A 16163-nucleotide genomic window follows, 5' to 3' on the forward strand; every position below is an offset into this window, starting at 1 on the left:
CACTTTCCTCTTCATCTGGCCTGGACCACTGTGATGATTTCTTCCAGCTACAATTCGTCTCATTAGAACCTGCCAGACAAACACCTTAGGCTCCGCACTTATCCAGCAACTTTCTACCCCTTTTCCATCCTGTAGGCTCCCAAACTGTAGTAATTGCGCTGTTAGGTGCAGTAAAGTCAGTAGGTGTGTGGGCTGCCCCCTGTATATAGGATCCCCTGCTGTGCCTGTATATAACAATGTTTCCCACTGTGCCTCCATGTAGTAACAATGCCCCCTGCTGTGTCCTCATATAGTTATAATGCCTCCTGCTGTGCCCCCATATAGGAATAATGCCCCTGCTCTGCCACCATATAGCAATAGTACCCCCATATAGTAATAATGCCCCTGCTGTGCCTTCATATTGTAATAATGCCCCTTACTCCACGCATAAAGTAATAATGCCCCCCTACTGTGCCTCCATATAGTAATAATGCCTCCTGCTGTGTCCACATATAGTAATAATGCCTCCTGCTTTGCCCTCTTTATAGTAATAATGTCCTCTGTTGTGCCCCTATTTAGCAATAATGTCTCCTGCTGTGCCCCCATATAGTAATAATGCCTCCTGCTGTGCCTTATATAATAATGTCTGTGTGCCCTCCATGTAGTAATAATGTCTCCTGCTTTGCCCACATATAGTAATAATGTCTCCTGTTGAGCGCCCCTATAGTAAAAATGTCTCCACTGCTGTGCCCCAATATAGTAATAATGCACCTGCTGTACCCACCATAGTTATAAAGTCCCCCTCTGCCTGCAATAAATCTGCCCCACACACTATCTCCACCTTACCCCCCCTACACACACACTATCCAGCCTGACCCCCCTACACATACACTATCCTGTCTGAACCCCCTATACACACTATACCGCTTCACCTCCATACACACACACTATCCTGCCTGACCCACCCTACACACACACTATCCCGCCTGGCGCCCCTACACACAATACCCCATCTGACTCTCTTCCTACACACTATATCCCACCTGACCCCCTACACACACTATCCCACCTGACCCCCCCTTACACACGCTATCCCACTTGACCCCCCTCTACGCACACTATCCCACCTGAACCCCACCACACACAATCCCACCTGACCCCCTCTTCACACACTATCCCCCCCCCACACACACACACACTCGCACTACCGCACCTAGCCGCCATCAAAACAGACACACTACCAATGCCCCCACCCCGGCTGCGATTCCCCCACACACACACGCACAGGGTGCTGCCGGGTGCCCCTAGCTGTCGGCCCGCCCAGTTCTAGAAATGGCCCTGATACTGCACAAAACATCAAAAACATTACCTGAGAGATGTTTAAGATAATCATACTTGGCTTTTCAATTGTACACACCCTGGATAAGTAATATAATTTTCAAAATGTCATAGCATTTAAGGCTGGTTTCACACTACGTATATACCACAATACTGACTGAAATATACGTAGTGTGAACCCAGCCGGGGGCTACGTTCACACTACGTATATTTCAGTCAGTATTTTGGTCCTCATATTGCAACCAAAACCAGTGGATTGGAGTGGATTGGAGTGGATTGAATACACAGAAAGGATCTGTTCACACAATGTTGAAATTGAGTGGATAGCCGTCATTTAATGGCAAATATTTGCTGGTATTTTAAAACAACGGCTGTTGTATTGAAATAATGGCCGTTATTTACTTTTATATGGCGGCCATCCATTCAATTTCAACATTGTATGAACAGATCCTTTCTGTGTTTTTAATCCACTCCTGGTTTTGGTTGCAATATGAGGACCACAATACTGACTGAGATATACGTAGTGTGAACCCAGCTAAAGGTGTATTACATAGAATAATAATTGTGTACAAATCAATAGGTGTCAAAAAGTTATATACAGTGCATGCGAAAAGTCCTCAGGCCATTTAACTTTCATTTTATGTTGAAAAGAAGTTTTCCCTATCATTCTGTAATCAAACCTCATAGTTACAAAGTAAAAATTGAATATTAGAAATCTTTGCTAATTTATTGAAAGTATTTAGACTCTCATGGGGACATTTATTAAGTCCGGTGTTTTCTTTGCGATGGTTAGCTGAACCAGAGTCCGTGCGCCCCCCCCCCCCCCCCACACACACACACAATAAATAAATTTATTCGCATCTGGCCCTTTTACACCAGAAAATAGAACTTTCTCTCTTGATAAATCCCCCTTCTCCGGATTTGTGCCTCCACATAACTGTCTCTAAGCTCCACAAGGAGTTTATTTTCCCCCTCATGGTTGTTTCTCTGATATGCATTGTGATCTGTGAGATCTTAGATAGACAGAGGGTGTCTGGGCAAATCATGTTCAGTCAACTAAATTTACCACCAATCAAGGTATATAAAAATCTGAAAGATGATCAAGACAGATGGGAGGCCCGACAGCTACTGTATATTTCAGGTGCCATAGCAAAGGATGTGAATATGCGATCAGTGAATCAGAAAAAAAAATGTTTCTTGAGATCCGTAAGGACAGCAGGGGACATTGGTGGATCAGCTGTGTAAAATTATGCTTTCTCCCTAAACAGCAGTGAACGTTGGTGGGCCCACTGCACAAAATTATGCTTTTCCCCAGGACAGCAGTAGATGTTGGTGGATCAGCAGCATATACTGTACTTACCTTTTCTTCATGAACAGCATTGAATACAGGGGGATCAGCCTTAAATTAATCTCTCAGAACAGCTGTAGACATCCTAAAGTGGCACCACCATCAGAGTCAATGTCTTAGACCTACAAGGCTCTAGAATAGACACCTGGAAGTGTCATCACCAGCAGTTGCACTTTTATAAACCCAGAGAGACCTAAACCATAGACCTAGAGGTGGTTCGACACTGAGGGGCCTCGAACTTAAAGCTGGAGGTGGCTGCGGCAGCACACAGACTCTCCTTGACTCTAAGGGGCCTAGAACATAGACCTAGAGGTGGCTGCGGCAGCACATAGACTCTCATCAACCCTGGGGGCATAGAACATAAATCTGGCAGTGGCAGTGGTGGCACTCGGACTCTCTTCAACCCTGTGGTGCCTAACACAGACAGTTGATGGTGGTAACTGTAGCAGAACCATTTTTTCTTTAAATGTCAAGTAAAATTACTGTAATCTGACAGTTGATCTAAATGGACCATCCAACTGCCAAAAATGGAACTGTACACCTTGTGAATTAGGATACACTTAAATAGACTGTAAAACCCCACAGGCAAAAGCATGTACCATTTGATGGAGGATGGAATAGAAAAATGCCCAGATTCAAGATTGTATTAAATAAAACAGTGGCAAATTTTACAATTTAAAGTTGGATAAGATTTTCCCACTGTACTGTATTTTCTTAAAAAATATTTTTATTTTCTCTCTTAAGATGTCATCCTCTGTAGGCATGTGGTACAGAAGCATCCCTGGCTCTCCTGACTTTTGTGGCCTCTGAACTCCTGCAGTCTCAACACTGCTTCCAATTCCTGGCTGTCAGGAGATCCCTCTAAAAGATCCTCCGAGTATAGTGGTTGAGACTTTGGGGGGAGTGCTAGGCTCGCCACAAGCTCACTTTCTGATAGCCATGGCAAGTGGAATTGGGTCTGAGACACCACAGGAGATGGGGCAGAGGAACTTTCTTGCCCTTGCAATGTAATGGTGATGGCACTACTCTGGGACGACCCTTCAGATGACGACTGTCTCTGGGATTGGCTACTGCCTGCTATGGAGCTGGAACTTTGAAGGTTACAGTCAACAATCCCAGCGTGGCTGTTATTCACCTGGCCACAAGGTGTAAAAATTATCTGAAACTTTGCTCCAATCCGGTTGAGATCACCACTCCCACTTGCCTGTGTTCTACTTGGACCAGCTTGTGTGCCACCTTGGCCGCTGACACTGGCCATACCCCGAAAAGGTCTAGATTTTTTAGCATGCTTGAGCATATTGGTGTTTTTTTCTTTTTTTAGAGGGACCAAAATACATTTTTTAGATGTGGGATAGAGCCACTACTGGTGCCTTACTAGATAGGCCATGGATGTAACCTAATAGGTGGAGGATCACTGGGAATGGAAGAGATTAAATACTTTGCTATACAGGGGTTGGTATGGGTTTGTTGGGGACTTGAATGAGTTTTGTAAGATTTTTGTAAAGTGTGTTTTTACAGTACAGCAGGAACTACACTGAGCAGGAACACTGGGTTCTCTTCTCACAGGACCCACAGATTGGATTAATTGGACACTGGCTTCATAACACCCACACACTGGGATACCAATGGGTTAACTTCACCCACAGACTGGTTTCAATGTACACTGGCTTCACAGCACCCACATGCTGGGATACCAATTAGGTTAACGGCACCCACAGCACCCATAGACTGGATTCACTGGTCATTGGCTTCAAAACAAGCACACACATTGAGATACCAAATGGGTTAACCACCCAAAGCACCCACAGACTGGGGACACTAAATACACTTCTCCCACACACTGGGATAACTTCACCCACAGAAATCCAACCACAATGGACTCTCCTATCCTATCCTCTACCTATATCTCTCTTTCTCTCCCTGCCTTGCACTAAATGCCTGCTGATTCCTCTCTCCTCTGCACGCATAGTCGACTGCCCAGCTCCAGGAAGTGCCATACTAAATATAAAGTGGGAGGTGTGCATGCTGACATCACAGGAAGGCATGTGCACGATTGTATGGCTGCAAAGGATTATAGATAATCCCATGCTCCCACCAAGTGACAGTACTGTAATTAAATGTACGGCCGCCATTTTTAGAAAACATTTTTTAACAAATCATGCGAAATTTGCTTCGCAAATGGAAGCAGCGAATTAACAGCTGGGGGTGGAGCCTCATACTGCCAAGATGAGGCTGCTTTCTGCCAGGGACAGAGAGACTACAGACAATGTGCAGGTGATCTGGACTCTCGGTAGCTGTGAGAGCGGCTATCCTGAGCTGCTATCTGTGGGTTTCCTGTAGAGGCAGCAGCTGGCTCTCCTGTGTTCTCTGTGTGCTGTCTGCTCTGCCTCTACTCCTCATCTGTCTCTGTGGAGGGGCGGGGTTGTTGGCTGGGAGAGGCTATGGGGGCGGGGGGGGGGGGGGCCAGGCTGCAGGGACATGCCTGGGGGAAAGGAGCTTTCTCCTTGCTGTGTCTCAGCAAGGCTGCTGCACAGAGGCAGGGGCTAGATAAATGAACTGCGCCCCCCTGTAATTAACCACCAGATGGCACCCTAGGTCGTCGCCTATCCCTGCCTACGCTTTGTCCCGGCCCTTAAGAACAGCAGAGTGTACCAAAACAAGTATAAAACCTTAATAATGGCACACTGGAGCAACTTCACCCTCAGTGCACCAATATGCCCAGCCCACCCCTTCTTGTAAATATTCATCCAGCAGTAATGAGTGAGATCACTGCAGAGCACTGCCCCAGTGCAGCGGACTGCCTAATTAGCATTTTAATTAGACCACAGAGAAACTTACCATCATCATCAGTGCTCTGTGCACTAATGGGATATATCAGCAGGTTAGAGGTTTCCCTTTAATATTTATCTGGGACAACCCTTACATAATCTTTGATAGTGTTTTTATAAGAAGTGTGGTGGTGGTCTGGTTTATTAATAGGAACTGCTGTATGCGTTTGATGCCTATAGGCTTCTGAGATGTGAATTTTTGTTTCACTGAAATGGTTGCCCACATGAGCAAATATTTTCTAGACTGTGTAATTCAGAAGATTGCTTTTCTTTACAGTAATAACCTTATTATCTGTGATACACATTAAATAAAAGTAGTACAAAAAGGTCTTGCTTAAATACAAATGTTATCTGCATAGAGCCAGTTCACTGAGAAAAAGCAAAAGACCGAAATGCAAAAATGGAAATTTAAAACCTAATCTTAAAGTTTCACTGTGAGAGGAAATTACAGCTAGATCTCAACTATATGTGACATTCAAGTACACAAATAGGGCACATTGACATGGTTTTTTAAAGGGTGCTAAAAATTCATGAAGATAAATAGAAGTAGAGTATAGTAGAGATTACATTCATCTTATTAGGTAAGAAATCAGACAAGGCTGTATACATTACAAGGTTAGGCTAGGTTCACACAACGTCAAAAAACGTTTGTAAAAACATCCGTTTTTCAATGCATTGTGCGCATTAGATGTCCGTCCTCCCATTGACTTCAATACATTGCCATTGCAGTCAGTTAATTTGCGGCAAAAACGGCTGGTTTTTTTTTTATATAAAAGAGGACGTTTTTTGACGTTGTGTGAACCTAGCCATACACTGTAAGGAATTTTACATTTGAAAATGTTCAGAAACATTCTCTAGTAATTCATTGCAACTCTCATACTCTGTTTGTCTTCCACAGAATCACCAAAAGGCCCTCAACAGTCTGCAGGCATGAATGGAAATGTGCAATATCCCACTAGCTCTGGTCAGCAAGTGGTTTCTGCTATACCCTCTCCAAATGCCAGTAAGCCTTGGCGCAGTAAATCCATGAATGTTAAACATAGTGCCACTACTACCATGCTGTCTGTAAAGCAGCCTAGCCCTGCAACCTCTCCTACACCCTCCCCTGATAGACTAAAGCCCCCATTGTCTGAAGGAATTAAAACAGCTTCTTCTGGGCAAAAATCAATGCTTGAAAAATTTAAACTAGTCAATACTAGAGTTGGCCTGAGATCCCAAACTTCACCATCTAATGAGGTCATTATTGAGGATGACTCCTTATCAGAATGTGGAGAAAATGAAATTAGTTCTGCCTTGAACAGCCCTAAAGTGTCGCCCAAATTGGCGCTTCCAAAGGCTGGAAGCAAAAATCTCAGCAATAAAAAGGGGTTGCCGCAGCCAAAGGATAAGGAAGAGAAGAGCAAAGAAAAAAATAAATCAAATGTGGACAAAACTGCTAAGGAAGAAAAGGAACAGACACTGGAAGGGTCAAAAAAGAGCTCAAAGATTGCAAGCTTGATCCCCAAAGGAAACAAATCTGCTCCAGTCAAAAAGGAGAGCATGATTCCTCAATCAAGTGGAATCCCTAAACCTGGGTCAAAAACGCCAGCAACTAAACAAACCACCTCCCCAGGTACTGTCGCCACAAAAGAGCCTGAAAAAACTAGGACTACCAAAGGCAGTCAGACAGTGTCAACACAGAAATCTACAAGCAGTGATAAAGTAGCTACACCCACTGAAGGGAAGGTCTCTAGTTCTTCCAACACCCACCTGACTACAACAGGCTCATCTGGTGCTGGTGTCCAGTTCACAGGAAACGGGGCTGTGCAGCTTCCTCAGCAACAGTACTCACACCCTAATACTGCAACTGTGGCACCATTCATTTACAGGTAAAAGTGATACTACTTTTTCTTCAGTAAATAATAAGAAATTACAAATCAAGAAAAGTAATTGTCAAACAACTCATATATAGATATACTTTAAATGCAAGTTAGTGCATAATACATCATGATTTGTCTTATGCATGTGCCTTATTTTTATAGTTAAAGAGGTTGGCCACTTTATAGTAAAATTGCTCAGTGGACAGTATTAGTAAGTGTACTCACTGTATATACCGACAGCAGCTCCCTGTGTACCTCACAGAACTAAAATCAGTCTCCCCCCCCCATCCAGGCTGTACTGCCCTGCTCTGTGGTGAGTCTGTCCATAAGATGGCCGACATGGAGGAGCATGTGACCATGGCCTACGTCCATTGTCCTCCATAGGCATATGCAGGCTCAGTGTTGGGACACTTAGGGGAGGGGCATGGTCTTATGCTTCTCCATGTCAGCCATCTTATGGACAGCCTCACCACAAAGCAGGGCACCACAGCCTGGAGGAGGGGAGTCTGATTTAAGCTCTATGAGGTACACAGGGAGCTGCTGTCAGTATATACAGTGAGTACACTTACTAATACTGTACACTGAACTATTTTACTATATCGTGGCCAACCCATTTAACCAATTTGCCATTCTCCAGATGGCATTATGTAGAAGATGGTACAAAACAAATTATTTCTACATGCATGTATGGTGTGCATGTCCAAAGGGTATGCTCATATGGGCAAAACTTGCAATTTCACTTGAAAAACCCACATCTGTTGACTTCAATGGGAAACAGGGAACCATGCAAAAAAGATGTTACTGCTTTTCTATGTTCTTACACTCTGAAGTTAAATTGAACATGGCTCAGATAAATCAGTGTCACAGCACTACACTTAGCCATTTTATCTGTGTGAACATACCCTTATATATCACTGGCTAATTTATAAACTATTTTTCAATTTGCTTAGCCTCTTTTGCTATATAACATGCTGCCTACAGGTAGGACATCATCTTCAGGCTAGGTTCACACTATGTAACTGTGCGGCTGTATTTTTTATGCGGCTGTAAATGTGCGGATGAAACTACGGCCGTGGGAAAAAATAGACATGCGGCATAAAACATACGGTCATTTACTTGGAAATCTGGTTCAACTAAAAATAACAAATAAAATCTTAAGAAAGTGATGCAAACACCTCTGGATGCATCTGGGAAAGTTTACATGAATTGCTATTACCGGGGTTTGCGATCCTCTGCACTAATGCCGATGTCTCTCATGGTTAATCTATTAAAATAATAAGACACATTTTCGTTGTAATAAAGTGCCTTTCGTTGTTCAATAATTAAATTTAAACGAATCCATCATTTTGCAATTAAATATACTGTTAAAATAAATAGATATATAAATAAATGTATATTTATATATATATTTATTAAAAAATAGGGGGGACCCTATGCGTTTTTTAAAATTATTTATTTATTTAAAAAAAAACGCATAGGGTCCCCCCTATTTTTATAACCAGCCGGGTTAAAAACCAAATGACAGCAGCCTGGTAACACCAGGGTGGGAAGAGCCATTGGTTTAGGCCCTCCCCAGCCTAAATCTTACCAGCCTGCTGCCGCCCGGTCCACGAGCGCCAATTTTGACGCTCCGGGACCACTGGCACCCGGCTCTTCCCAGTACCCCTGGTGGCATTGGGTACTGGGGTAATAATAGGGGGTTAGTGTTAGCCATTTTATACCGGCTAACACTAGGCCCCAACTTAGTAATGGATTCCGTCTATTAGACGGCTTCCACTACTAAGTCTATAAAGTAAAGAAATAAAGACAAGACACAAGTTAAAAAAATTTTTTATTCAAATAAAAACACCCCCACACCCCTCATTGACCATTTTATTAAAAAAATAAAATAAAAAAACGCTGATCATCGACGTAGTCCACGGAATCCGACGTAATCCCCAGGATACCGATATCTAAAAACAAAAAGGGAGAAACACACAAAAAACACACAAACAGGAGCACAACACCCATCATTGTGAGCGGTGTTGTGCACCTTACAGTATGCAGCATCTTTACAGATCGCTGCTTACAGTCTGGCCCCCAAGGGGTTAAGGGAGGATGTATTGCATCCCCCTTAACCCCTTGGGGGCCAGACTGATGTCAGACTGCACCCATCCCAGCAAGGAAGGGGTTAAGTGACCCCCCTTCCTTGCTGGGAGGGGTGCAGTGCTGGGGAGGGGGTGGGGAGAGCTCTATACTCACCCCAAAGTGTCCTCTTCGCTGGTCCGCAGCACAATGAAGTCACTGTGCTGTGGACGCGCTAATTATATGTGCGCTCAGCCGATCAGCCAATCAGCTGAGCGCACATATAATTCTAAATGTTTCTTCTAATAATGCTATTGTGATAACATAATTAGAAGAAACATTTGATGTTTTCATTAAAGTAAAGTGATGATTAGTACAGAAAGCTCTATTGCCGGCAATATGAATTAACGGCTTATGGAGCTTCCTGTACTAATTAATATTTAATTAATAAAACACATTTTCGATTAAATAAATTCAGTTTCGTTGTTCAATAATTTAATTCTAACGAATCCATCATTGTGCAATTAAATATACTGTCAAAAAATAAATATATATATAAATATACATTTATTTATATATCTATTTATTTGAACAGTATATTTAATTGCAAAATGATGAATTCGTTAGAATTAAATTATTGACCAACGAAAGGGACTTTATTACAAAGAGAATGTGTTTTATTAATTTAATATATTAACTATTAGAGGCATCGGCATTCGGCATCATTGCCGGCTATTTTTGAAGTACTCCGTACGGACCGCCTGTCAATCCTCGGCCGCATGTCCAGCCGCAAACAATGGTCTTGTTAATTTTTTACGGGTCCGTTTACGATCGGGCCGTAGATTCATGCATAGTGTGCACTGTGCAGCCGTATATCCTATACTTTCCAGCGTACGCATGAACCACCAAAAATACCGCCGCACAATTACAGCCGCAAATACAGCCGCACAGTTACATAGTCTGAACCTGGCCTCAATGTGAAAGGTCACTATTATATGGCTAGAAAATGCACTTAAATGACGACTTGTTGAGAAGCAGGTTTTTCAAATTTAGGGCACTAAAATAGTATTTTAATCTCAGAAAATATTCTGCATATGAAGACTAAAATATATAATGGATTAATATAGAGGGCCTAGTACTGTAAATATGAAGACACTGGAATTGCTGTCTTTCTGTTATCTGTATACAAAGACCATACTTCAGTTAGAATTTTCCTAAATGGTCCAGTCAAAAAGGGAGGTCCCCAGATTACCAGGGATAGTTCTCAGCAGCCTGCTCAGAGGATGTGTGATAAGTGAGGATGCATAGCATAGGTAAGAGCATAAATATCTTATGTTATTTCTATGTTCTGCTAATTTGTCACACAAAATTCACTGAAAATAAATTGAAAATAAACAGTCGGTGCAAGAGTTAAAAGGGTATTCCCCCCAAGAGCTAAAAGAATGTAATGCTCCCAAACCTAGCTGGTCTTACTCACCAAGTCCCCCTTAGTATTTTGAGCCATCTCCCATCTTTCTAGCTGCTGCCGTTCCTGAGAAAAAAAAAAATTCTGAAAGCCAATATACACATGCAAGATGGTGCTGGCCAGGAAACTACATTTCCCATCAAGCATGGCTTCCTGCTGATTGCTGCTTGCTAGGACCTGTAGTTCTACAGAAGCTCTGTAACCTGATATATTGTGATGTGGATGGATAGCAGCTTGCTGGGACCTGTAGTTCTACACAATATATTAAGCCACAGAACTTCTATAGAACTACAGCTCCCACCAAGCTGATATCAGTCCAAATCAGAAACTGTGTAACCTGATATATTGTGATGTGGACAGATAGCAGCTTGCTGGACCTATAGTTCTATAGAAGAAGAAGAACTATAAGTCCCAGGAGGCTTACAGCAGGGGCTGGACACTACAAGTGGAGGCTGAGGAGGAGGGAGGAGCACATGGCTGGAGAGAGGTCACAGGTCACCACACTGCCCAGGAAGCATGGCCGAACTCTGCAGCTGACATACACACAGATTGATTTATGACCTGATGACACACAGTTCAGCAGGCTGTCGGCTGCAGTGTTCTCTTCACACACACTGCTTCCCTGTCACAGAGCTAGCCGAGGGAGCGGCCTGTCATCCCATTGAAGAGAGAGGAGGACATGTGATCCCGACTCCAAAGGTTGGGGCCAGGAGGAATTAGCATGTCGGCCTGGACTCCATTTAGCTCATTTTGTGAATGCTGAGGGGGTGAATAGAAATAGCTCCAAAACGGCTCAAAACAGGTAATTACTTGCTTTGAGCAATATATTAAGCTATGGGTGGGCTATTTAACACTGCAAAAAAGATTTGGGGGGAATACCCCTTTAATATTACTGCTTTGTCTTTACATCTATTGTTCACATGTATGAAAGTAGCAGTCTTTGGTTTTGTGCATTGTGTTGTTGTGTACATTTCTTCACTTTTTTGGGATAGTGATTTTTGAAGCAACCTGCTTATCTTTTCTGCTTCTCAAAAAGAAATGGCAGCTGGAACCAAAAACGTCAAATTTTAACTCATCAGAGCTCTCCATTGCTTGCGTTTCTCAGCACCAGTAATGTGCAGTTTCTGAGGCTAGCAACTAATAAGGCAACTCTTGGTCTTGCTGAGATGGTGCTCTTGATGGTTTCATCACCGTGTTTTCATAACTGGCGACGAAGATCCCTTAAAAGTTCTTGCAATTTTCCAATTTATCTGACCTTCCTGTCTTAAAGTAATGATAAACCGATGGTTCTCTTACCCTAGTTTAGTGGTTTTTGCCATACTGTGGATTAGGAAACGACAGTATTTAATTAGGACACAATATTGTATAAGGGTACAAACACACACGGCATATACGCTGCGTATTTACTGCTGCGATACGCAGCAGATACGCAGCAGATACGCAGCAGATTAGATCTAAATAACTGAACACAGCATCAAATCTGCTGCGTATCTGCTGCGTATCTGCTGCGTATCTGCTGTGTGTGTTTGTACCATTAAACTGTGTACGAAGCCAAACTTAACTGATACGAAACACCTATAGCTTCCACCGCCAAAATTTTTTAACTAAATGAATAATTCATAACATATTTAAGCGTTATTGACACATTATCTAAGCGCTTAAAAACGCCCATTAAAAACAGATTGGGGGAACAAGGTACCAGAGTAATGTGGGCAAGCACATGTATAGATATAGGTATTAAAAATACTAGTACTATATGGGTATTAATTTCTAAATATAGTAAAGTAAAAAATATATTTGTATCAATATCTAATGAAATTAAAACGCACTAGAACTATATTTGTGTGAGGTAGTAAACAAGCATAATGACTGCAGTGAAATTGTATTGTCCAATGTATTTAAAGTGCACATGCTTCAAGACAATTTAGGAATATATTATACTGTATGTCAATACAACACATTTTACTCAAGAAGCAAAGACACATGGATATACCAGTAATAATACAGCAATATTGTCTAATGTATCACATTTCATTATAAGGGCACAAGCATGTTAATACAATATTGCACTGCAATCTCTAATAAGACCTCAGCATTACCCTTACACCCGACCAGTAAAGAAAATCCCTATACCAGATGCGCCTCTAAACTTAACTGATAGCCTCAGACACATTATAAAGGCAAGAAAATCTTCAAATTATCACTTGACAAGGCATACATGTTAACTGTGAACCATTCCAGGTGGCTACCTTAGGAAGCTTAAAGTGACTGTACCACCAGGCCCAGGCAGAAGCACTGGAGGCGGGCCGACCCACCCATAGAGGGAGGAAACTCAAGCCCCTCTATGATAGGGTTCCATTGATTCAAATGGAGTCACGTCATGGAGGGGCTGGGGTTTCTTCCCACTAAGGGTGGGTCGGCCCGCCTCCAGTGCTTCAGGTTGGGCCTGGTGGTACTGTACAGTCACTATAATGAGAAAATGCCAAGAATTTGCAAAGCTGTCATAAAAGCAAAACTGGACTACTTTGAAAATAGAAAAAAAAAACTTCTTTTGACATATACTGTATATATATATATATATATATATATATATATATATATATATATATTAATGAATTGATCTATGGAAGTTTTGGAGGTTTTGTATAGCACAGCACATCATGGTGGCATCTTAGCATCCATCTCCAGCTGGACCACCTGCTGTTCTGTTGAATTGATTATATATCTCTACAGGGTGTTATGCATTTGCTTTAACAGAGCCGTGGTAGGGGGGATGACTAGACTACATTACTGCTATGGCAATGTGAAGCTTGCCTAGTCCATGTTTTCCTCCTGTGTATAAACACAAAGCTGATTCATAGGGTAGGTTGTCTTATTGCTTGTGACCCAAATAAAGCTGCACTTTCGTCAAAATGTAAAAGAGAAACACGCTATATGGCTTCATGTTATTAAATCTAAGCCTACCAAAAGTATATGGCCGGCTTCACTGAGGCTGTAATCTGCAGAGCAGGATTCACACTTCATGAAGTGATAGTTTTATATTAAGAGGGCTACTTAATGGTTGAGTCCTTCTGAGCTTCCTCTGAGAGGCAATATTCTTTGATGGTAAATAGTTTTCTGCATGAGCTGATTATAAACATCATAAGAGACCTAACATTCAAGTAATCATTTTCAAGTGGGTTGGTGCATTGGTGAGATAACAGTATAATCTCCAGAGTGCTATATCTCTGCTAGCAACACCACTTCCCTTTTACATTATTTATGAAAACATTGTCTCTATTAGTGCTTGTGTTTAATGTTAAGCGGCTACCAGCTGATGGAAATACTGCATGAATGTAACCCATTAATTAGCATGGATATTGATTCTTAGGATTTCCTACGAATGATATTACAGATAAAGATGAGTAATCTTCTTTATTGCAGAACACACTCAGAAAATGAGACCACTACCTTACCACCTGGTGATTCCTGCACAAGCCCAACTAAAAGTGAGTCATTATATAGTAAGACAGCCAAACAGTGCCTGGAGGAAATTTCTGGTAAGTATTTCAGCCAATGAATAAGTACATGGAATACGTCATAAAAACAGGGTGGTATCACACACTTTTTGGAAAACTGCCACTGCAGTTTTTGATGCACTTTTTTGAACCAACAGCGGATCCAAAAGGAAAGAGCAATATACAAATCTTTCCATTCTATTTTACATTCTTTTTGAACTTACTTTTTGAATCTCCATTTCTCTCTCTTTTTCAAAATGTTGTGTGTGAAACCACCCTTAAAGGGGTATTCCATTATCAGAAAATTGTATTAAAAATAAAACTATTACTATATCAAGATATATAACTTACTATTATAGTGTTATCACTAATAGTACTGGATTCAGTGTGCTTTTGAGTAAATCACTCCACATGAAATTAAAAATAAAAGAACCCCCAATTGTCTTCAGCTTCAGGCCCCTCCCTCTCTGTAGGCATCATGCTCTGATGTCACAGGAGGCTTGGCCGAATCTTGTGTATAAGCTCTAGCCCCACCCCCTGAGTGATGTCACCATCTTTGACAAACCCCTCCAGCCTACATCACCGTTTTCCTGTCATATACACAGAAATATGCACCTACATATCTGCTAGAGACAACTAGGGATTTGTCATGTATTATAAATTTACAGTAAATATTTTTTATCCTTTAACCTGAGAGGGATGATGCCGATACTTTTAATTATTGCACTACCTTCAGCTCACCTGCTCCCTGGTTTTCAGTCCACCACTGCAGCAAATATTGAAAACATGATATGGCTGTATATGGTCAATATGGGGGGAGGGACCAATACTCATATACACAACATTTTGTTTCTTAAATGACTTGCCTGTGAATTTCACTTTCTATCATTACAAACATATTGAAGGGATCTTTGGGTTCTGGCTTGAAAGAGTTTTTTACCATTCTGTAAGAATGGATTAAATCTAAGCGCTTGATTCACAATTCAACTTCACTTTTATGTCCTAATGTTTGGACAGTTTGTCATGTAAATGTTCATTATTAACAATTGTGATTTATTCAGAATAATTTTACTACTTTGATTTTACTTAAAGTTTCATGCATGTCCAAATTATTTTTTTATATATATATTTAAAAAGGTGTGCCAAAATACTAATCAGACTTTCGTGTCAAAACGAGTAATATGTGGTTTCCTAAAATCTCAGTAAAAGGGAAACAGATGGCAGGAAATGCAGTTTTTGAAATATAGCCCATTATCTAAAAATTACAAGCTGCACCGCAGAAATAATTTTGCCTGTAATAAATGTATTATGTTTGGTACAAAAAGTTGACACATAAAGAAATTAGGAAAAATCTGTGTTATAATTGTGTACTGTTTCCTATCTTAAAGAGTCAGAGAGACATGGGAAACGTTTTGATTGGCCGCTTCTGAGTGTTCAACCGCGACTGATGGGGAGAACGAGCCAGGAGAAGTCACACTCAGAGCTTTCTTCTCCTGGCTCTGTGTCATGTGAGGAGAAAGCTGCATAATGGAAGTCTATGGGCATGTCTTCTCACATAGACGCAAAGCCGGGAGAGGATTGCATGGCAAAGCAGTCCTCTTCTCAGTCATTCTGCTCATCAGTTCAGGGTCTAATTGTCCACTCAGACCCTTACCCATAAAAACTTTTGACAAGTCTCTCTGACATGATCCAAAGAACCCAAGAGCATTTAGTAAGTATAATCTTTAAATCTTTATTGTGGAGTCAAGTATAGAATGGCTCCTTGCAATGTGTCACATGATACAA

The 16163-nt window shown here is 41.5% G+C and overlaps 1 protein-coding gene across 9 annotated transcripts in view; it reads left to right on the forward strand.

The window, feature by feature from the left end:
- NAV3 (neuron navigator 3) overlaps positions 1-16163 on the forward strand; it is a 344164-nt gene that overhangs the window by 210546 nt on the left and 117455 nt on the right. For 8 of the 9 annotated variants that reach the window (XM_069975584.1, XM_069975530.1, XM_069975540.1 and 5 more), the window contains 2 exons: positions 6392-7361; positions 14305-14420. In XM_069975584.1, coding sequence (XP_069831685.1) covers positions 6392-7361; positions 14305-14420 — 1086 coding nt within the window. The remainder of the gene's footprint in view (positions 1-6391; positions 7362-14304; positions 14421-16163) is intronic. The other variant, XM_069975549.1, reaches the window with a different exon arrangement.

Source organism: Dendropsophus ebraccatus, chromosome 1 (assembly GCF_027789765.1).
Source record: "Dendropsophus ebraccatus isolate aDenEbr1 chromosome 1, aDenEbr1.pat, whole genome shotgun sequence".
In the NCBI taxonomy this organism is placed as follows: domain Eukaryota; kingdom Metazoa; phylum Chordata; class Amphibia; order Anura; family Hylidae; genus Dendropsophus; species Dendropsophus ebraccatus.